This window comes from Diadema antillarum, unplaced genomic scaffold (genome assembly GCF_040938485.1).
Source record: "Diadema antillarum isolate AM-2024a unplaced genomic scaffold, OU_Dant_1.0 scf00000192, whole genome shotgun sequence".
NCBI lineage: Eukaryota > Metazoa > Echinodermata > Echinoidea > Diadematoida > Diadematidae > Diadema > Diadema antillarum.
The window spans coordinates 372,443-395,653 of record NW_027271081.1 but is presented as its reverse complement, the minus strand read 5'-3'; the positions used below and the strand labels follow the sequence as shown (position 1 = coordinate 395,653).

The 23,211-nt window shown below is 37.0% G+C and overlaps 1 protein-coding gene across 1 annotated transcript in view; it reads left to right on the top strand.

The window, feature by feature from the left end:
* Nucleotides 1-1,712: 1,712 nt before the first annotated feature.
* LOC139723464 (scavenger receptor cysteine-rich domain-containing protein DMBT1-like) overlaps nucleotides 1,713-23,211 on the top strand; it is a 35,672-nt gene continuing 14,173 nt past the window's right edge. The window contains exons 1-6 of the mRNA XM_071634710.1: nucleotides 1,713-1,740; nucleotides 4,252-4,560; nucleotides 4,774-5,082; nucleotides 8,194-8,502; nucleotides 8,718-9,020; nucleotides 20,085-20,099. Coding sequence (XP_071490811.1) covers nucleotides 1,713-1,740; nucleotides 4,252-4,560; nucleotides 4,774-5,082; nucleotides 8,194-8,502; nucleotides 8,718-9,020; nucleotides 20,085-20,099 — 1,273 coding nt within the window. The remainder of the gene's footprint in view (nucleotides 1,741-4,251; nucleotides 4,561-4,773; nucleotides 5,083-8,193; nucleotides 8,503-8,717; nucleotides 9,021-20,084; nucleotides 20,100-23,211) is intronic.

The following is a 23,211-nucleotide window of genomic DNA, read 5'->3' as shown; positions in this document are numbered from 1 at the left end:
CAGAGTATACCAACATTACGAGACACTTTATCTGAGATATATTGCACATGAGCATTCCATTTCAAATTTTCATTGATATGTATTCCAAGGAATTTAACACTTTCTTTTTAACAAATTCTACATGTCTAAATTGTTGCATGTCCGTCTTGGGTGCAGTATAGTAGACACAGATGGACCAATTCGCATCACTTCTGTTTTAGCATATTTAATTGATAAAGACAAACAGATGGCAAAATCATCTTAAATCTTGGCAAGATTAGGAAAACATTGATCATCTGTTAAAAAAATCCTGTAATATCATCAGCATAAATAAAAAGTTTTATTTCCTCCTGCGCCCTTAACTTTATTCCAATGATTTCTGGGCTAGATCCAATATGGAGTGCAGGCATGGCAAGTGTCTCTGTGGCTAAAATGAACATAATAAGGTAACAAAGGATCGCCTTGGCGGGCGCCCCTCCCAATCCTTAAATACCCAGTTGACCTATTATCATTCAAAACACAAATTTATATATCATTATAAAACACAGACACAAATCTTCAAAACTGTCCTCTAAATTTAAAAAAATTCGACAACTCAAGTGAATATTGATGATTGAGAGAATCAAAAGCTGAATATTGCGAATCACCACTCCTTGAGAGTTCTGATAATGGCGTATAGAATGATGTTCCGTTATAGCTTTCTAGTCTGCCATTTATTAAAATCCATTTCGAACCCAACTTATGCACTCTATTCTCTCTGGTGTTAATATCCCTGACGACTACACAACAAGTTACATTTTTCCCTCAGAGACAATATTCCAAGAAAATAAACACAAGCAGAAGCGTGCATTTGTATCTGTCGCTTCACATAGGCCCTTATATTCATCTGAGATTGATAAGCAACAGAATTGAATTGATAGTTTTATATTCCTGCAGATGAAGAATTCGAAGGCAATTCCCTTGGTTGTGAACACTGTGAAAGAAGAACAGAATCCCCTGTAACATTTTGCTCTTCTTTGATCTGTAAGTGTGTTTGTTTTAAAGTGAAAGATTAGCTGCAACCTACAAGTCTACACGTAAAGAAAAAAGAAGAAGATTTAGTTTGTTGTGATGGTGTATTTACTTTGCTTATTTTTTGTTTGTTTGGTTAGCTTAATTTAGACATTCAGGTAATTCTATTCTTTTCTAAACTTAAGCTGAAGCAAAGTTCTGGTGTCATCCTTGAGTTCGAAACCTCAGTAGACTGGTTATCATCTTTATTTCAGGTTTCAAAATCTATACCGAGAGACAGAGAGAAAAACAAAAGCAACACCAATAGGATTTGATTCCTTTGAGGGTACAGAGACCCAGACAATAGACATAGAAATAAAACGGATGACGGTAAAGAGCATGGTACTAGAAGGAGAAGGGTCAACGTCATCAAGATATTCCTGTAAGGTGTCAGACTTTTAGATATTATGCCATAATTGCTGGAATCAAGAGGCCTTGCCAGCAATGCCATTTAAGATAAAGTAGCTTGACCAAGTGGTGTTACGTGTCGTGCCAGCAAGTAACGAAATCATATCTCATTTCTTCATTCTCCTTTATATGATGATGTCTGTCAAGTTACACAAGGTTGCAATTAAGGAGACTCGAGTGAACTAGAGGGTGATATCAAATCACGTCTATCCAGTCGTAGCCCATCTCTAAACGAAGATAGAAGAATAGGATAAAAGGCGGGCCTCCGTGGTGACATGGCAAACGTTTTCTCAGGTGATGAAGGTGTGAGGATCTCGACGTGAAAAGCTTTCTTTTGCCACCACCACCACCAACATCGTTTTTCGCTGCATTAATTTTCTCAAAGTTCGGGAGATGATGATCAGATCAATCATCGTATTTTGCCTTCTGGCATCGGCAACTGCTCAAATTAATGGTGAGTCTATCCCCTTCCTGCATAATATCACGACATCCATTATCACTTGTAATTTCATGTCTTTGTAAAACTTCTCAAAATGAGCAAAACTAGCATACAACAAATCAAATTCATGAAAATCTTCCGTCGAGTTCTCAAGCTATTGCATCTAATTAGCAAATTGCCCATACATCGACGTCGAGAATAGCACCGAAGGAGTTTACCCTCAAGTCTGTAGTGGTTAGAGCTTGGGTTTGTAGCAACAACACTCCTCCATTTGTGACCGTGAATCACAAAACAAACAAAAAGTCGCGCCCCTTGATTTTATGTGAGGACTCAAGAAAGGTGAAACTGGTCAACCAAGTCAGTTTTGAGTTTTCCATATTTTCTAAAAGAGCTATTCTTCTTCTACATTATCCATAAATTTGAGATCATAAGTTGAATGGGAAAGTGAGTTTTCTACAACCCTTTTTTTGATAAAGTAGTGTGATCAGGTTTTTCTTAAAGGCCCCTTTTAATTTCTTGAAAATCCTTTGCTTACTCTTCTCTTTCAACTTCAATAACTTTTGAAGCAATAATGCTACTGCTTTGAAAGTTGACACTTATTATGAACAAAATGTCTTAGTCAAGCATATTTCATTTCAGCTTGATGTGATAATGCCTTCATTATTGTTGCTACAATGGTTTTCATCAAGATTTTTGTCTCATTCATCGCACGGGTATCACGGCATAGTAAAGAATAGGCGCTTGAATATAGACCAAGGAGGTTCGAGAAAGGGAGTCACAGCAGCCTTATTCGCTTTTATCCCATGCTCGAAGCCGCCACTCAAAAATATTTGAAGTATGTGTCAAACTGGACCTGCCGCTCAGATGCGAAGACAATTGACTCGTGTCTCATTGCATAATCACCAGCCACTTTCCAAGGAAGATATGTCTTTCTGATGGCGATTACTTTTCGCTATCCCTACTAACAAACGATGGGCGGTAGACAATGGTACAGGCACGGAGGGCGCGAATAGAAATTGCTCAAATATTGCTGAAATAGATATCAAAATTACGCGACTGTACGTGTCTGTACGCTAATCCGACATATCAATTTAAAAAGAACTATACTTGAAGATGATACCATATTAGTTTCATTTGGCGGAAATAAGGAGAAAAGTGATAAAACCCGGCTTCCAATGAGGGTAAAATGTAAAAAAACATTCACAAAATACAGCTGAAATTTAGATTTTTGCACATATTTTCGAACGGAATTGACTTTTCTTCTATATGCTTTATCATTAGGTGAAATTTCATTGCATTTGATATATAAACGAGCAGCATGTACACTGTAAAAACATGGGTGTTAGATTTAACACCACGGGTGTTCAATGTAACACCGATCAAACTTCAATAAAGGACCACACCCACAGGTGTTAAAAATGCACTGTGATGGTGTTGAAAAGTATTCATCTGACACTTCGTGGTGTTAATTTGACACTGTACCTGGTGTTATTTCGACACTGTACTGGTGTTAATTCAAAAATGACACCACATGGTGTTGATTTGATATTTGTTGGTGTTAATATCAATGGTTTAACACCCGTCCAGCTTCAATAAGGGACCACACCAGCTGGTGTTACTTTGGTGTAAATTTATTTTCACATTTTTTCAAAAATCTAGTATTTTAATGTAAAATTCTTGATCGTCTTGTTTAAATTAAAAATCAACAAGAAGTGCAGTTACAAAGAAACTCTTCAAAAAACAGTTTAAAATTTGGAAATGACACCCGGGGGTGTTAATTTAACACCATAAATGAGCACCGAAAATTTAACACCAGCTCGGTGTTCACTATTTAACACCGGACTTTTTGCAGTGTACCCAATATTATGTTAGCGTTAAGAATGAACCTTCAGATTGCTCAGAAAGATGGCGGCTTCAAGCATCGAACATCAAAGGCACAAATGCACCTGTGGAATTCTTTTGTCCATCCATAGAAAACTGACAGCTGATTAAATAATTGTAGTCAGTTGTAACTTCATCCTCTCGAACCTCCTTGAATAGGCTCTGTATTTCACAGCCTCTTTTCTCAGTTCAAACTTTTCCAAAGTGTGCGATTTCTTTCCAATATTTCTATAGGTTAGGAACATCAATTTTAATTGAGTTATACATCATTTTAAAGTTTAGAGTCTGCTCTTTCAGAATATGCCCTTAACTAAAAATCCATGTCTGGCCACTTTTTGTGTGTTTTGTGGTGCAGGGTCACATTTGATATATTACAATAAGATCCAAGGTCCATGATCGAACCATTTTTTTTAACGTGTATATTCATTACACTTGAATAAGTTTTAATTTCCCAACCTCCTTGAATTGCCTTAAGATATCTCTCTTATCTATAGTTCGCCTCGCCGATGGTGAAACCTCAAGCGAAGGTCGAGTAGAGGTTTACGCCAACGGAGCCTGGGGAACTGTGTGCGACGACTCCTGGGATATCACCGATGCGGCCATTGTCTGCACCAGTCTTGGTTTCCCAGGTGCTGAAGAAGCACTGAGCAATGCGGCCTTTGGACAGGGTACCGGTGACATTTTGCTTGATGACGTGTCATGCGGTGGAACAGAAACGAGCATCTTTGATTGTGGCAACAGTGGAATCGGAGTCAACAACTGTGGACATTCAGAAGATGCTGGAGTCAGGTGCAGTGCTGCAGGTAGAAAGGCCCCACAACTTCAATCTCAAAGAGCTACAATATCAATTACTATAGTCCTCAGTAAATTAATTGCTGATTTTTTTTTAAAGATTATTCTAAAAATGCAAGAAAATAAACTCTAAATAATATCGGATTGTAACAAGTAAACATTTTTTTTAGACATGTACTCTTTACCCTACTAATAGTGTTTAATTCTATCTCACTTACCTATAGTTCGTCTCGTCGATAGTGAAACCGCAAATGAAGGTCGAGTAGAGGTTTACGCCAACGGAGCCTGGGGAACTGTGTGCGATGACTCGTGGGATATCACCGATGCGGGCGTTGTCTGCAGCAGTCTTGGTTTCCCAGGTGCGGAGGAAGCACTGAGCAATGCGGCCTTTGGAGAAGGCACGGGTGACATTTTGCTTGATGACGTGTCATGCAGTGGAACAGAAACCAGCATCTTTGATTGTGGCAACAATGGAATCGGAGTCAACAATTGCAGACATTCTGAAGATGCTGGAGTCAAGTGTAGTGCTACAGGTAAAGCCATAAAATTCCAGTCTGTAAGCGCCTACAGTCTTCTTTTTTTTTTTCTAATTCCCCATTTTAAAACTTGCGGAAATAAATTTAGTAAAGAAAACAAAGCTGGAACTAGATTCGATCTTGATAAGCAAAACAAGATTTTTTTTTTTTTTGTTACAGTCATTAGGTTTAAGCAAGTTTTAAGGACGTTCCTCAGTTAAAGTAAAGTTCATGTCATTTTCTTCAAACTTCCCATATCGTAACTTTGGCCCATCCGAAGCCCAAATATGCAAATAAAACCAAAGGTTCATGAGCTTGTTTTTCTTTTGCGGGACTTTGAAGAATATGACAATCTGCCGTCCAGTACCAGAATAATAGCGTTACGGGATCATTTCCACGATCGGCAACAAAATTTGCAATGGCAAATTTAAATCCCATAATTCTTTCAAAGTCCACTTTATTTTCTAAAAATTTACAAGAATTGGTACCCAAAAAGGTACTCAAAGTAAGGAAAGGTTTTAAATTTAGGGTTTACACTATTATTCTCAAGCAAGCAGCGCCCTCACTCTGCAGAAACCACTGAAATCTCTTAATTCCTCGTGAGGAACGTTTTCTGTTAGAGCTGGGCTATAGGAGAAGCTTGATAAAACTTGTGCTGTACGTTTAAAACCAATGTGATTTTGATAAAACTTCACCAAAATGTAAAAAAAAGGTTACTAAATGCAGGAAATACGTAAAATGGATGGTTTCTGGTGTATTCTAGCAGCGCCACATGCGGCGGAAATCACAGTAAGACCTCAAAATTTGGTCATAAACCTATCCAGGGATGCCCTCATCGGGTGGGTGCAAGAGTCTCATGGTATACATTCAAAATCCATGACCTTAACACGAAACTTGTCAACATTATAGAAAGAGGCTTACTAATTGCATTAAAAAAATAAATATGGGAGGTTCGCGTGCTCTTTTTCTTTTTTTCTGCGCTGGCAGCACTCCCGTATGACAGAAATCATCGTAGGACCCCCAAATCTGGTTAATAACCTATCCTAGGTGCCCTGATCATATGGAGGGTTCATGGATCTCATCCTGATCATTAAGAACCCATGTCATTTTCACGAAACTTGACCAAATTGTAGAAGAAGGTTTACTTAATGCACAAACATTATAAAAATGGGAGGTTCGTGTGCTCGTTTTTGTACCAGCGGCGCCCCCTTGCTACAGAAACCATCACAAGGTCCCAAATTCTGGCCAGGAACCTATGCAGGGATGCCTTGATAGGGTTAGGCCATAAATCTCATACTGTACACTCAAAACCTCATTTTCTTTTCAAAAAACTTGTCAAAATTGCAGTGATGGCGTTGAAAACTATTCAGAAAGGAAGGTCCATGTGCGTTTTGGTCATCTTTTTTTATTTCCCTCGCAAAACCCATATGTGGATGTGCGGCCTATCCCATGTATTGCTTCCCTGTTCCTAATACGTCAACTGTGATATTTCCATGTGAATGTATGTTATGTTAATGTTATTGTTATTTGTATTTGGCTGAATAAGTAATAATGATATTAAAATTAACAATAATAATAATGATAATGATAATAATAATAATGATAATGATAATAATAATAATATCAATAACAATAATAATGATAAAAATAATGTGTGGAAAAACTCCACACTGATATGTGTTTGTTTTAATTGTTTCCCTTTCTTTCTGTAACTTTAGAAAGTGATACTTTGGAAGAAAAGTACGGAAAGGGGAGTTTTGACATAAGTCTGTCCTCAAAAAAAAAATTGACATGATAGCGTTGATTGCAGTTTGTCTTTGTTGGTTGTTGCAGTGGTTGGTAAGTTGTAAACTGTGGCGATGTACCTTAAAGAACCCAGCCCTTCCCCTCCTCCCCCCCCCCCCCCCCCTCCCCACTGAAAAAAAAATGAAACAGCTGTAATCAATCCTCGATTGACAGGGTTTCAGAGCGGAGTAGAATGAGGTTCATTTTTGAAAAAAAAATCATTAGTGTCATTAACATTTGGAATAGGATTAAGAGAGAGCACAAAACATATCTTCACAATTTTTACGTACGCGAAACCGATCAGTTGAAGTTGTTTACTGTTAGAGTGACAGAATACTCGCTTGTAATACCTAGTTCACACCGACGCCTAATTGATGGCGAATTATTAAAATCGGCGAGCAAAGCGGCGGCAAAGCGTAACAAAGCTTAAGTAAAGCGTAAAGACCGTAATAGAGCGTGAGAAAGCTTTGAGCAATTCGGGACATTCGGCAAGAGCGCCAAAAAATGTTAAACTGTTTAAAAATTTGAGGTGATCTCTCACGAATTGTGTAAAGCGGAGAGAGCGTATTAAAGCTTATCAAAGAGTCACAAAGCGTATCAAAGTTTTGCTCAAAGCGTAGGAAAGCTTAACCGGAACACCCTGTATAAAACATAATGAAATAGAAAAGGCAATAGAATAAAAAGATAAATAGAAAAAAACTATGTTCAAAACTTAGTATTCTGAGTTTTTCACAAAGCTTTTTTTCTATTTATTTTTTTGTTATATTTCATTTTGTAAATTTCATAATGTTTTATATTTTATTTCATTTGTTTTATTTTCTTCGTTACAATAAGGGTTATTTATCTCACATATAAAATTGATTTTCTTACTAATTTTTTTTGATTAGTAAGAAAATCAATTTGTAATAATAATTTGGGATAATCAATTTAACAAAAAATTGCGTATTGATAAACCTATATTATATGATATTAATAAAATAATTCCGTTTATCGCACATATCTAAATTTCAAATTCTACAACTTTATTTCTTTAAATTTTCACTACTGATTTACAATAGTAGTATTATCTGATTTTTCATGGGGAAAAATCAATAAAGTTTGTATCTATAGGCCTATTATTTACAAGCAGATGAAATACATAACAGAGCATAACATATCTGAGGAGATCGTGAGATTTTTTGATAAGTAAACAAAAATGACGCCGAATTGATCACCGATTTAAAGCGCGACATTCGGCATCGGTGTGAACATAACATTTTTTTAACGTGTATATTCATTACACTTGAATAAGTTTTAATTTCCCAACCTCCTTGAATTGCCTTAAGATATCTCTCTTATCTATAGTTCGCCTCGCCGATGGTGAAACCTCAAGCGAAGGTCGAGTAGAGGTTTACGCCAACGGAGCCTGGGGAACTGTGTGCGACGACTCCTGGGATATCACCGATGCGGGCGTTGTCTGTAGCAGTCTTGGTTTCCCAGGTGCTGTAGAAGCACTGAGCAGTGCGGCCTTTGGACAGGGTACCGGCGACATTTTGCTTGATGACGTGTCATGCAGTGGAACAGAAACGAGCATCTTTGATTGCGGCAACAGTGGAATTGGAGTCAACAACTGCGGACATTCAGAAGATGCTGGAGTCAAGTGCAGTGCTACAGGTAATGCCATACAATTCCAGTCTGTAAGCGCCTAGAGTTTTTTTTCTCTCTCTCTCTAATTCCCGTTTTCAACGACTTGTGGAAATAAATTCAGTTAAGAAAACAAAGCTGAACCTAGACTCGATCTCGATAAGCAAGCAAGAGTTTTTGGTACTCTCATTATCAAATTAATGCAAGTTTTAAATTGCCTTTAAGATTTTATTTCGCTTATCTAGTTCGCCTCGTCGATGGTGAAACCTTAAATGAAGGTCGAGTAGAGGTTTACCACAACGGAGCCTGGGGAACTGTGTGCGATGACTCCTGGGATATCATCGATGCGGGCGTTGTCTGCAGCAGTCTTGGTTTCGGTGGCGCTGTAGAAGCAGTGGGCAATGCCGCTTTTGGAGAAGGCACCAGTAACATTTTACTGGATGACGTGGCTTGCACTGGAACAGAAACCGGCATCTTTGATTGCGGCAACAGTGGAGTCGGAGTCAACAACTGCGGACATTCAGAAGATGCTGGCGTGCGATGCACAGGCAACTAATAGCAGGTTTGTCCTTGCTTTGGCAGTTGATTATCAAGATTCATGCAGTAGTTGATTTTGTTGTCACACTGCTAAAGAAAAAACGACTTGCCCCGTTTGAATTGAATAGTTGTCCATTTGACCGATGGTAACATAAGCAACATCGTTGATAGGGTGATACCTAGTTCGGTGATCTTTTGAGCTGGGGCATGCAAACTAAGATCACTTAGCAAAGTGACAACAAGACGTTGATATCACAAGAACCGGATATATTATTATTCATTCGGATAGGACAAGTTTGATGTCCAATACCATCCTATAAAAAAGGACTGTAACCCTATTACCTCAAAGGGATGGTATAGTGTTGGTTGTAAAGATGAGAACTCATATTTGAATTTGGAACCACTTTTGAAATTCCGAAATGAATTCCAAGTTTATTTGATGAAAATCGGTTTGAAATTACTGAGATATTGAAATAAAGTGAAAGAAAGTGGTCCTTATAAATGTTGGGTCCCACGTTTTTGATAGGACCCATTTGTCTTTTGTCCTTTTTTATATCTCGGCCATTTCAAAGCAAATTTTTATAAGATAAGCTTTCAATTCCTGATAGAATGGTATAGGCCTACTCATACTTTATAATTCATAAGAGGTGTCTCATTAAATGAAAGCAAGAGGGAGAGAAATTGAAGAAACTCACACCTGAAGGTGTGTCGTTATCGCATAAAACTGTTATCCTCCTTTTATTTGCAGCAGCAAAGTGTTCAATGGTAAGCAGATGTTGTGGTGTATGTTCCATCACATAAGACTTGCCTTGGGCAAACCTTATCTTTGCATTCTCTGAAATATTCATCTTCGAATCGGCTGATCGGTTGGTTAAAAGTGAAAGTTTCTACCCTTTAACTCTCTTTAGAAGTGGAGTTTTACCTGCGTTTCCGACACAATTTTGATGTCAGATCTTAGAGTGGAACGAAATGCATTCGGAGTATGTACATGTTGATTGGTATTAGTAGATTAAATGAGGTTAAATGTGGTGATGGATGAATACCCCGCAGGAGGTACCCCCCCCCCCCCCGTCCATCAGACTTGCGTTCGCATTCACTCATAGGCGTTCAAATTCAATTTTCCTTAACATCGTACTCTCCTGGTCCATATTCATTCTTTGAGTGATCAGCTTCGTTTCATACCAATTTCATTCAATTTAGAGACACTATGAAAATTCTTTGGAAATCTAAATAATGATCACATCGTTTAATTCAATGCACTCTGAAATATAAAATGGCAGGAAAACCTTAAATATTGTGTTATATTTGTACCATTATCATTACCCCAAAAATAAAACAATGCTCTTCTGGTTTTTTTCCCCCCTAGGCCCTCCAAGGTTGCAGTGACAGAGGCTACAATGGAAATAATTTCACGACACGATGGATATGGGTTACCTTTTTTTTCAATTCAATTCAAATGAATCGAATTTGCGATACTGTCTAGCTTCTATATCTAAAGAGTGAAATTTGTGAGAAACAAAGGCACTCCACCTCTTCATACTTAGCTCGATGCTTCCAATTGAACTGACACTGTTGAGAAAGATAGTAATCTTAAGTAATCAACAGTAATCGTACCTTATCTTCTGTATCAGGTTATCGTACATTATTTCATAGATATTCTAATATTTACACAAACTCACGCTGAATGGTTCAGAGAACGACACGACAAGTTAAAATTATCCAATGTCATTAATTAGGAATGTTACTTTGTATGGTTCCTAAACCTTGATTTCCTATTATACACCGTAGGAATCCTCTGCAAGTTTTGTTAGCATTTGGTTGAGGATTTTCTTCTTTAAAGAGTGGTGGCTGGTCAATAAATGTATTTCTTCTGCAAAATTAGCATTGATGACTTCTATTTGTTCGCTTGATTGTTGTTTTCATCGAGGGTGTATACAGTGTATTCGATTTTAGACAAAAGGCAAGTTTCTTATGACAGAAAGCGTTCTTGTATAAATTATGTGCAATGCTGTGTATATGTATGTGTGTGCGTGTGTGTGTGTGTGTGAGTGATTGTTGTTGTTGTTGTAATATGTGTTTGTTTGTGTGTGTGTGTGTGTGTGTGTGTGTGTGTGTGTGTGTGTGTCTGTGTATGTGTGTCTCAGCATGTTCGTAAGAGCCCGGTCTTGCACTTCTTCAAACGAAAATGATATCATGACTTCAAATTATATTCTCTATTAATTTTTACGGCTTTGGAAGTACACTGCAAAAACATCGGTGTTAGATTTAACACCATGGGTGTTAAATCTAACACCGATCAATCTTCAATAGAGGACCACACCCACAGGTGTAGAAAATGTATTGTGACGGTGTTAAAAAGTGTTCACCTGGCACTTCGTGGTGTTAATTTGACACTGTAGCTGGTGATATTTTTGACACTGCGCTATAGAGTTAATTCATTAATGACACCGCATGGTGTTGATTTGATAGTGGTGGTGTTAATTTCAATGGTATAACACCCGTCCAGCTTCAATAGGGGACCACACAAACTGGTGTTACTGTGGTGTAATCTTGTTTACACATTTTTTTTTCAAAAATCAAGTACTTTATCGGAAAATTCTTCATCGTCTTGTTGAAGTTCAGAATTAACAAGAAATTCAGTAACTAAGAAACTATCAAAAAACAATTTTATATTTTGAAATGACACCCGGAGGTGTTAATCTAACACCATGAATGAGCACCGGAAATTTAACACCATCTCGGTGTTTCATATCTAACACCGGACTTTTTGCAGTGTAATCTACACCGTTGTCAACTGCTTGTCCTATTAAGAGGTTTGTATTCTTAGAGTAAAAAGAGAAACAATGATTAGTTTAGTTCAATTGATTTTATTTTTGTAAGGCTGTAGCTGGTCCGTGCCGATAAAAAACGCATTTATCAGTAAATGCAAGAATATTATACAGCAATATCTGAAATGATATATACACACAAAGCCAAGACATGATACACTGATAAGAAAAATTGAAAACATCTATCCCCGTCCATTTATAGCAAAGTAATGAATATTCGTACATCTGTATACTTTTGTTCATCAAATATATCTATAGGAAAGACAAATTGGGCACCGTTAATTTAGCCCAACAGCTAAACACATAATTATAATATAAAGTCCAGTGAATGATTTATCATTGGAGTTCACATGAAGCTGATGCCGTTGCCTGATATCCTCGTCTTGCTCGTTGTAATACGTTTGTTTGACTTTGTACGTGACCTTGGTTATTCCAAATTCTTATAGACCTGTGTATTTGTCAAATCATTATATTTGTGTATATATATATATATATATATATATATATATATATATATATATAGTAAACAAACTTGTCTTATTAACTCACGAAGCAATATCTTATGGACAAAATAGTATATAAAACATGTTTATTTTTCCGTACCGAGAGATTATCAATTTCAAACGCTTAAATATTCGGAAACCTCCATTCGACCACCCGGGAGTGCCCTATCTTGCAATTGTAACTGTTCTAACCACCCTCTCCCAGCATTCCCCTATATTATGCTGCAGTAGTGAAACCTGCTTTGAATTACAGATATACAAAATGTTTAAGCAACTTGTTGCAATACCGTATCCCTCCTGTGATCATCGTGGGGTTTGAATTACAAACTGCTTTTCAACTGACAGTGACTGAGTTCATTGTGCTGAGACGCATCATGAATAATTACTGAGTAGATCATCAAAAAAGTTATATCATTAAAAACATGCACAACCACAAAGATAATGACGGATTAAAACTCATTGGCACATGGGCTTACCTAGCATTGTTCAAAGGGGGGTGTTTAAAGTTTTGGGTATAGTATGGAAGCACCGAAACAATAGCCCCTACCCCTGGAAAACAATGAAAAAATCGTGGACAAGGATTGTATGCATACACTCTAGCTGAATGTTCGCCTCTTTCGTGCCATCTATTTTGTGTTTACTGGCTAAGTCGGGGGAAAACACACAAGTTGGAAACACTCTCAAGAATGTATTGATGATACATTCATGATTGATGGTTCATGTAAAAGGAAAGGGAGTCACGCTCACATCAGGACTGACTAGTATATATATTTTATATCATGAATACATTTCGAAGGGTGGTTTTAAACGATAGCAGTAAGATACTGACTTAATACCAGAAATACATGGTGTTTCAAAATTACATCTAAAAAGAAAGTCTTGCCCTCAAACATATCCCTTTATACATCGTCTTGTTTACATGATTTCTGTCAGTAAAGAAAGTGAGATGTATTTTCTGTTATTCTTATGGTGTCACCGCAAACCTTTCTCCCTCATTTATTTCACCATGCAAACCTTCAAACAACACTTCTTTTTTCTTGTTGTCGGGAAACGAAAATACGTTGGAATTGAATTGAATTGAATTGAATTGAATTGAACTGAATTAAACTGAAGTGAATTGAACTGAATTGAACTGAATTAGATATTGAGCCGAGAACTAATTGTACATATCCGGAACTTGCATGACGTGGCAGCAAATGTGCTGATCCGTTTTCAGAATAGGGGGATGGGGTGAAGCAAAACTTTGAGTAAAGATATTAAAGTCATTATTTACGATTTTCATATGAAACAAACACCTAGCTTTAGTGCTTTAAAATAATTCTAAAATATGAGGTAGGGATAGAAACAACCAATGTAAAAACGTTATTCAGTATAACCAATATCAGGTATTGTTGAATATACAAAATGCGAACAATAGTTATGATAATATTGTTTCTAAGATGAACCGTCTACAGTTATGGTTTATTGAGATAAATAGTGATATCTTCTTATTATTATTTCAGGCTTTATTATGAAATATTTATATGACAGGATGTTTTCTTATACGACTGACCTACATAATAATGCATCAAATGTGATAACTCGAACATTTGCTGAATCACTGCTCCCAGTGGTAAACAATACCTTAAAGATCCATCCCACATAAGGGTCTTTTGAGAATACGTATATCAAATATGTGTTTTTAAGCATGCAAAATGCATGTTAGTCATTCAGTTTTTATGACAGAGAGGGGGCCCATATTGAAGGACTTTACGAAGGGGCGAAGCGACAGAAGGTTAAAGAGATTTTGGGAGATGCCCTTCCGCAGTTGGGACTTTTTGAAAATGAGCATAGCAGATATATACATTGTGTATATGTGACCGTGCATCACAAAACGAACAAAAAGTCGCACATCTTGATTTTTACATGAGGACTCAAAAAAGGTGAAATGGGTCAACTGAATCATTCTTGAGTTTTTCATATTTTCTGAAATAGTCTGGCAGCCGAGGGGGCCAAGTACTTTTTCTCTGATATAATTTTATTTCTTTGTTGATTATTCATCTTTGGGGTCTCTGCAATGATATTCAGGTGGGTGTGGAGCTCTCACCCTTGGGCAATTTTAATTATTCAAAATGGCGTCCAAAATGGCCGCCATGAAGCCTGAAAGCCAGAAAATGGATATATCAAGGAGGTACTAGGCAAGCCTAGTTCCTCCTTGGATATATCTTATATTATTTGTTACTGAAACAGTAGTAGTTCAATTGGAACATTTTTCTAAACGACCAGTAATATCAGTATGATGTCTTAATTTGCCGAGCGGAACTCGATGCCATGGTAACCATCAAAACCTTGAAAAGTTACAAATATCCTGTACATATGCAATGTATATAATTTCTTTGTTTATTTCATGGAAGTGAAAATAAAGGTGAATCTTGAATCTTGAATCTATCGTTGCATAGCAACCTACACTTAAATTAAATTGCAAATAAATGCCTAAGGATTGAACTGTAGTATAGCAATGGTGTAAAAATGTGACATATCATATTTCAGGTCTTTACTCCACATATGCCTATATGGGTAGCACTTACCGGTACCTACCCCCAAAGCGCCGGAGGGGGGGGGGGGGGGGGGGGGAGGGGCAAAAGGAGTTTTTGCCCCCCCCCCCCCCCCGCCATGCCCTCTATAATTATTCAAAGATCAAAATGAACAAGAAGGGCACTTTTCTTGTCTAAGATTGTCAATTTTATTACTGAAAATTGGATACATGAATATAAGAACGATCCAAGTCCTTGGAAGATCATTTCGAGTAAATTTAAAAAAACTTCATATCTTTTTTATTTGTCCAATAATATTCTATTTAACTGTGATGGGAAGGCAACATTGTATATACAAATTAGAACATATAGTATTATGACAATTAACATTTACATTAATTGTGGAGAGGCCATTTTGTGTGATGGACTTGGGTCGTTCTTTGATTCATATGGACTTGGGTCGTTCTTTGATTCTGCTATAGAGAAGAGAGGAGGACGAGAGAGGGCGCTGTAATATGAGTGTAAGAATGACCCAAGTCCTTCATTCTTACATTCATATAAGATTTAACTGGTTTATTTCAGGCACTCCGGGGGTAATTAGGATTTATCATTTAAACACAAGATGAATCCATGCATGCATAAGCTACAATTTCCCATGTCAAACTGAATTTGGCCAAAAATTGGACTTGGGTCGTTCTTATATTCAGGTCTTCAATTATACTACACTCATATAATACGTTATTATATCTATACACCAATATTCACTATGTCTCACTGACCTGTGAGCTGTAAGGGATTTCTGATTACGCAAAGTGGAAATCTGTTGAGTACCGTGTAGGGTACGAATGAATGTTGGTATTACATCATAGGAAAAGTTCTGAAGGGAATACAGCATCAAGTTCTTGGTGTATTTGACATGTATACAGAATTTTGAAATGAATGTTAGTCATCAATTTTAAATGCACTTCCCTGCATGTGTATATAAAAGAGAGTTGTAGGTGTTACATGTGCAGTGTGTATTCTGATTGCCTTCCTGCGTCATAACATTTCTTCGTCGTATTACAACTGCCGCAAACAACATCACAATAGGTTACATAGAAATCAATTAAATGTATTTCAAACCATGCAGAACGGCTTAGATAACAATAGATATCGCAAATGATTTAATGCCGATCTGCCTGGATATTACAGCTATTAAATTCCTCATAATCATGCCAAGTCAATATCTATCATTCAAAATAACTCCCCCCCCCAAAAAAAAGAGTTAGACCTTCGTCCAAGTAACAATTTTTCATCTACACCGATACTACTTTCATCATTTTAAAATGTAAACGGTTAAATGCATATAATGCTTTTTGAAATATCTAATGATGACCTATTACATTCTAAGTATTAATGAATATCAGTAATTATCAATAACATTTAGCCATTTTCAATTATATTCAGTAAAACTACATAATTTCAATTATTTTGAATATGAATTTCAGATCAGGCGTTCCCTTAAAATAATGAACATGATCCTTTAATGATGCTATCAGGACAGGGAAATTTTTTTTTTTTTTTAATGTTGCTTATTTCGTCTACGACAATCAGTGACAATGATCGGTATGACGCAAGGACAATTTGTAAATAACAAAAATACTCAGGTATACAAGCGCAACGAAAACTAAAGAACCCTACTATGATGTATAAGATTTGCCTTTGGTTTGAAATGGTATTTCTATCATAATGGCAAAGTTTTAGAGCAGGAAATTGGACTCCTCTTTGGCAGTTTAGTTCTTACATTTCTAGAATGGGAAAGCAATAAGTTACTCGTATCATACAAAAAAAAAAAAACTTTTCTAGCATAATGATAGAGCACTTGACTTTCAGAATGCAGAGGGAATAATTGCTACCCTTAAAACATGTCAGTATCAAATTGATGGAATGTGTAATTTTCACGAGATATGAAATTTTGTGAAATTCCATTTATATTTTCTTCATATTGATGTCAACACATGACACCATATCACCTAGTAGTCTCCTCATCCAGCGGTTCCAACACCAAAAACTGTAAAAATTCATAACTTTTGCTTCGATTGTCCCATTTTCCTCAAACTTTCACTGATGTATATGTCCGACTGATGTTGCAATGGCTCCAAGGGTCGCAAAAGCAAGCACGCCAGTTAGCGTTCATGATTGACGCTATAATGATAAAGAATTCTGAAATAAATGAATAATTGATAGAATGTAACAACAAAATCTGATCCCAATGGTGATCTGGACCGCTATCAAAGTTGTATCTTCTGTTCCTTTATCATTATCGACTTTACCTGAAAATTCCATACAAATTAATTTGTTTGTAACTTTTTATTTTATCTCTTAGTTTTCCCATCCACGCAAATATCCATTCTCTATTCAGAGTGTTATTGTAACATACCCAGTTGCATTTTTTTTCTTTAAGTAAGTTAAAAGGATATCACCATTTCCCATGATTTTGAATGCAGGTATATTTTCACTTGGCACCTTATGGTACACGACAAAAGATATACATTTAAAATCAAAGCTAAGTAAAGCAGCATCTCTTCAAATATCTCGTCGTGGTAAAATGCCTTAACTGACTTGGGTCTCTCATTCAACTATTGTTTTCGATCGTTTGATGTTATGTATGGCATTGGATTGGAAGATGTTCAATCTTTTCATAAATTACCTGCCAGCTTGACAATTGATACAAAATTAAGAATAACGCAAAACGAATGACGAATAATGTGAAAAGATATTATATGGTGTTATACATCCGAGGAACGATTTTGATCTTTCGTATAATTTCATCAGGTAAACATTTCATTTTAGGCTGCAAGTATCAAAGTCTTAAGTCCTCATAAGCAACATTTTGTGCAGTATGTAAAAAATACAGTTTGATTGAAGAAGAATAGCTAAAAGTAAAAATAAATTTGATTTGCATGAGGCAAAGTGGAGAAAAATAGAACACATTATATCTCTAAAGAAAGTTTTTTTTTAGATTTATGTTTTATTGAAAAATTATACAGAATCACACTATTTACAACAATTATTAACTTGATTAGAATAACACAATCACTGAACAATGTAGAGGAATCGTGAAAAAGAACAAAGAAAGGCAGAACATTATAAGTTACCATCAGATCTTGCTCAAGAGCGATATTCCGAGATGGGGAAGGAGAAAAAAAAACAGACAAATAAGCAAACAAACTAAGGAGTGACCAAATAACAGTTTCATCCTCCCTTCCAACTGAAAAAAGTGTGTGCACTGCAGAGACTGGAATAAGTCAAACCAGGGGGCGAGAAGCCCTTACCCCTTTTTCCTTCCTTTTCCTTGCTCAGATGGTCTTTTCTTCCTCATCGTGGTTTATACTCCTTTTTCTAATTTTCTCCCTCTCTGTCTGTCTGTCATTTGTTATGGCGTTTATCACAAATTATGTTTATGAACCAACTATTCTGTTCTGCATTATCATCCCAAAGACTGTAGCGTCGAATACCCCCCCCCCCCCCCCCCCCCCCCAGGGCCGGGAGTGGGGACTAGAGACTCGGCATCTTCAGCCCAGGGCTGGATGTATCATTGTAGAGAGAAAGTTAGGGAGAGTGCAGAAATGAGCAAGGTGAATTCCTGAATATAATACCTTTGTTTTCTATTTTTTATTTATTTTTTTGTTGTTGATTGTAGTGTGTGTTCTTATGAATTTGGTTTGTTTTGTCTAGTCTTAGGAAATATTTAGTGTTTGATCCATTAAAGGCTCTTTTTCTTTTTCTTTCTTTCTTTCTTTCCCTCGTTTTCTGTGTATACGATTCTAGAGTGTATTGGTGTTAACGTGTGTTAAGGCCACCGCACACTACACGATCAGACTGGTCTTAAAGTCTTAAGCCAAGCTGACCAGTAGTACGACTGGACACTATACGACCGAGTAGGCTTACGACTGTATAAAAGCGCGCGCAATGCGCACTGCGTGTGCTTGCATTTTACTGCTCTGTGAATGGCTGAAAGCCTATAGTGGGGCAGCCGCATGTGAAAAAGATGCTCACATCCGGCGGAAAGTATGAAATCTTGCATTTAGGGGTATTTTGAGGCGCTGATTTCAAAAATTGCTGGATCCAAGAGATCTGATCACAGGGTCGGCCGCCATTTTGAATTCCAATATGGCCGCCGTCAAAGATCCCTATCTTCATTTCTGACTGACCATTAGCCATTGGAATTTGATACATAAAAGCATGAAGATATGATGACTTCAATAACAGACTTATTTGATGTGTCTGACAAGCTGCACGGCAGCCAATTTGAATTTAATACATATTTGCCATGTTGGAGTGTTGAAAATATGTATCTCGGGTTTGTAAATTAGGCTACCTGATTGAGCGCGCGTATGTAACTGATAGAGTGCGCGCTGATGTATTTACATTGTGACATCAGTGAAAGGTGCATTATGCTTCCTTTTTGCTGCACTTTTTGACATGCCCGTGAATGTTAGTCGTGATACTTGTCTTCGTAGCCACATTGGAATTCAAAATAGCAGGCATTGCGTTTGTCAGACACATCACATCAGTTAATATTTTAACTCAGTATGTTAAAATACTTGTTTACACCTAATTTCAGGGTCACTCACCACTTTTTTTTTGGCTTCTTTCGGTCGAGCGGGGTCATTTTTATCACAAACAAAATAATTTTCAGACAGGTCAAGAACCTTTGTAGCAATAGATGCAAGAGGTAAGAGGATGATGAGTGTTTGTGTCAAGAACTACGAAGGGGACCAAGAGGAAAATCTTCGTATCAGCGAAAGTTTGGTAAAGATGACAGTATCGTAACCTTAGCTCTTACCCGTTCTGTCAACGCGTGTTTTAATGATACTGTACAAGCTTGGCGTTGATACCGCCACGTCAGCAGAGAGAATACACAGAAACATACACTCATGTCACCCGTGGAAAATTTGAAACTTTTCTTTGTTATTGTCCTTTATTTTTCAGGTTTGATTGGTCAGTTGGTTAGTTGGTTCCGCCTAGTTTTGAGAGAGAATAATGCCAATAACCACTCCTTGGGAATTGAGTAGCGTAGGCTCTTCCATTAAAATAGGGCCTATACTTGTCAACGCTAGTATAGTTTCCAAACCTGCCATCGTAATGAACAATTTATTAACATCCATTTCGAAGTCACCTTGTGCACGTTATTCTCTCCAGTGCTAGTTATCCCTGAAGACTAAACACCAGTATCTTCTTCTCTTTAGAGACAAAATTCTCAGGTAATACATTAAATTGCTTGCATTTCTCTTTCTCTTCACACACTCACTTGAGAATGATAAGCCACATGATTAAATGCATAATTTTGTATTACTGCATGAAGAATAACTCGCAGGCAATGATTGTGGTCATGAACACTACCTTGAATCTAAAATGCTGATTAGTTTGAAGTTACCATTTACAACAATGGTAACTAAACGTAAAATAATATATAGCATCTTTTTCTTTCCCTGCTGAAATATATTTGAATGTTATTCAACTGTGTACTGTATATTTTTTGTTTTGTAAAAAGCATGTGAACAAAACAAATATCTGTGATATGGACAATAAAGACTGCAATGAAATGAAATGAATTATTGCCAATTTTTGACGTGGTCGTTGTAAGTTGATTTGTCATCCGTTGGCCAAGTTGTATGAGTATTCTTTAGTAGTAGGTTTTGCTCCCCCAAACCATAGTGGAGATACCCCAATCTAGTTTGGCTTTGGCGTCTTAGCATTCAAAATCGATTGTAAAGGGAATCAGGTGTAATTTAATGTTTGAAATCAGGGAAAATAAGAGACGTATGATACTGATGTCGTTAGCAACGGGACAAGTTAACAAATCTTCATGTACTGTTGTCTGAAAAACAAAGATGGCGTCATACATATCCGTAGAGGAAATGTTGATAAGCTCTGTCGAAACTGTTCTTGTAATTGGAATCACGAAGCTCTGCAATTAACAGTTATTTCAGTCTCTGTGAAAGAAGACCACAAATCCCTATAACTTTGTTTCTTGTTATTGTTGTTGTTGTTGTTGTTGTTTTTGCCCGGTAAGTTAGCCTGCCTGACTATGTCATCCCAGTCTCAGAGTCATATTGAGAGTCGAAAACGCAAATAACAACAATAGAATCTGATTCTTTTGAGGGTACAGAAATCCAGACAATATGCATTTCAAAAAAGAACGATGACGGCAAATTGTGGTCCTGGGACAAGGGTCAACTGTATCAAAGTAATGTGAAAGTATAAGACTCTTTGATATGCCATTATTGCTTGAATCTTGAGGCCTTGCCAATAATGTCATTCAAGATAAAGTGGCGTAATCTAGTGGCGTTAGCTGTCATGTTCGCAAGTAACGAAATCGTCTCTCGTTTCTTCAATTTACAGGCATGATACAATGATGTCTGTCAAGTCTATATGATTGCAAAAGGTCGCAAATAAGCCCATCTCTCAACGAAGATGGAAGAAAATGAATCCTCAGATTGCTCAGCAAGACGGCGGCTTCGAACATCGGACATCAAAGGCACAAATGCACCTGTGAAATTCTTTTGTACATCAATAGAAATCCGACAACAATTTGATTAATTATAGCAAGTTGGAACTCCAACTCTTAAACCTCCTTCGTTTTACCTTCTCTCTTTTGATCTGTGATCTTATTCATTTATTTATTTATTTATGTTGTTGTTATTATTTTATTTATTATTTATTATTATGTGCTGTTGATTATATGAAGTGATTTATTTGTTCTTTTTTTGTCTCTCTAAAAAACAATGCTTCTTTTGGCTGATGGAGGTCATTTTCCTTAAAAAACAACAAAAAAAAAAAATTCAGACAGGTCAAGAACATTCATACAAAGAGATGTGCCCATCCAGACAGAAAGATAATGCTGTGTCAAGCTCTGTGAAGGGTCCAAGAGGAGAATTTTAATACCAACGAAAGTTTGGTGAAGAAGATTCATGATACCGCGACCCAAGGACTAATTCGTTCTGGAGATGTGTTTTGATGATCATGGTTTTAAAGAATATATTATTTTCAATCGATTGTCAATTCATTTCAATCCATTTCAACCTATTGATGATGCTTGGCGTTTGTACCGCGGCCACTATCAGCAAAGAGAAAGAAGTGTGTATAGACAAAAAGCACCCTGGGACAATTTGAGATCTTTTATCTGCTAACGTTTTTTTTTTAATTTTTTTTTTGTGTGTGTTTGTGTTTATCTTTATTTTCTTGCCAATAACCCACACCCCTGTATCTAAATACATTTCCTTTCATCGACGAGTGCAATTTATCATGTTCTCGTAAAAATAAGCCCGAGAAAGTGAATTCTGAAATTCTGTGTAGTATGATGGGGAGCTGAATATTTTTTTTGTGTGTGTGTATTTCTGGATTTTATTGATCAGAACAAACACATTGTTCTTATTTAGTAAATCATATGACATATAGATATTTTGATATCACCACACAAACATAGCATTCGATGATAGTAAAATTACCAGGCGTTGGTCCTTTTTTGGACTATACTAAAGCCCGCCCCACACTACACGATTTTGCCCCGATTCACCGGTCTTAAGACCTTAATGCTAGAAGTGTGACGTCACAGTCTTGCAATTTTCTAGTCGTACTACTGGGTCTTAGAGCCAGTCGTAGAGATTTGACATGTTGAATTTCTACGACCGGTCGTAGGCTTTCAGCCATTCACAGAGCAGTAAAATGCAAGCACACGCAGTGCGCATTGCGCGCGCTTTTATACAGTCGTAAGCCTATACTCGGTCGTATAGTGTCCAGTCGTACGACAGGTCAGCTTGGCTTAAGACTTTTACGACCAGTCTGATCGTGTAGTGTGCGGTGGCCTTAACACACGTTAACACCAATACACTCTAGAATCGTATACACAGAAAACGAGGGAAAGAAAGAAAGAAAAAAGAAAAAGAAAAATAGCCTTTAATGGATCAAACACTAAATATTTCCCAAGACTAGACAAAACAAACCAAATTCATAAGAACACACACTACATTCAACAACAACAAAAAATAAATAAAAAATAGAAAACAAAGGTATTATAATATTCACCTTGCTCATTTCTGCACTCTCCGTAACTTTCTCTCTACAATGATACATCCAGCCCTGGGCTGAAGATGCCAAGTCTCTAGTCCCCACTCCCGGCCCTGGGGGGTGGGGGGGGGGGGGTATTCGACGCTACAGTCTTTGGGATGATAATGCAGAACAGAACAGTGGGTTCATAAACATAATTTGTAATAAACGCCATAACAAGAGACAGACAGACAGAGAGGGAGAAAATTAGAAAAAGGAGTATAAACCACGATGAGGAAGAAAAGACCATCTGAGCAAGGACAAGGA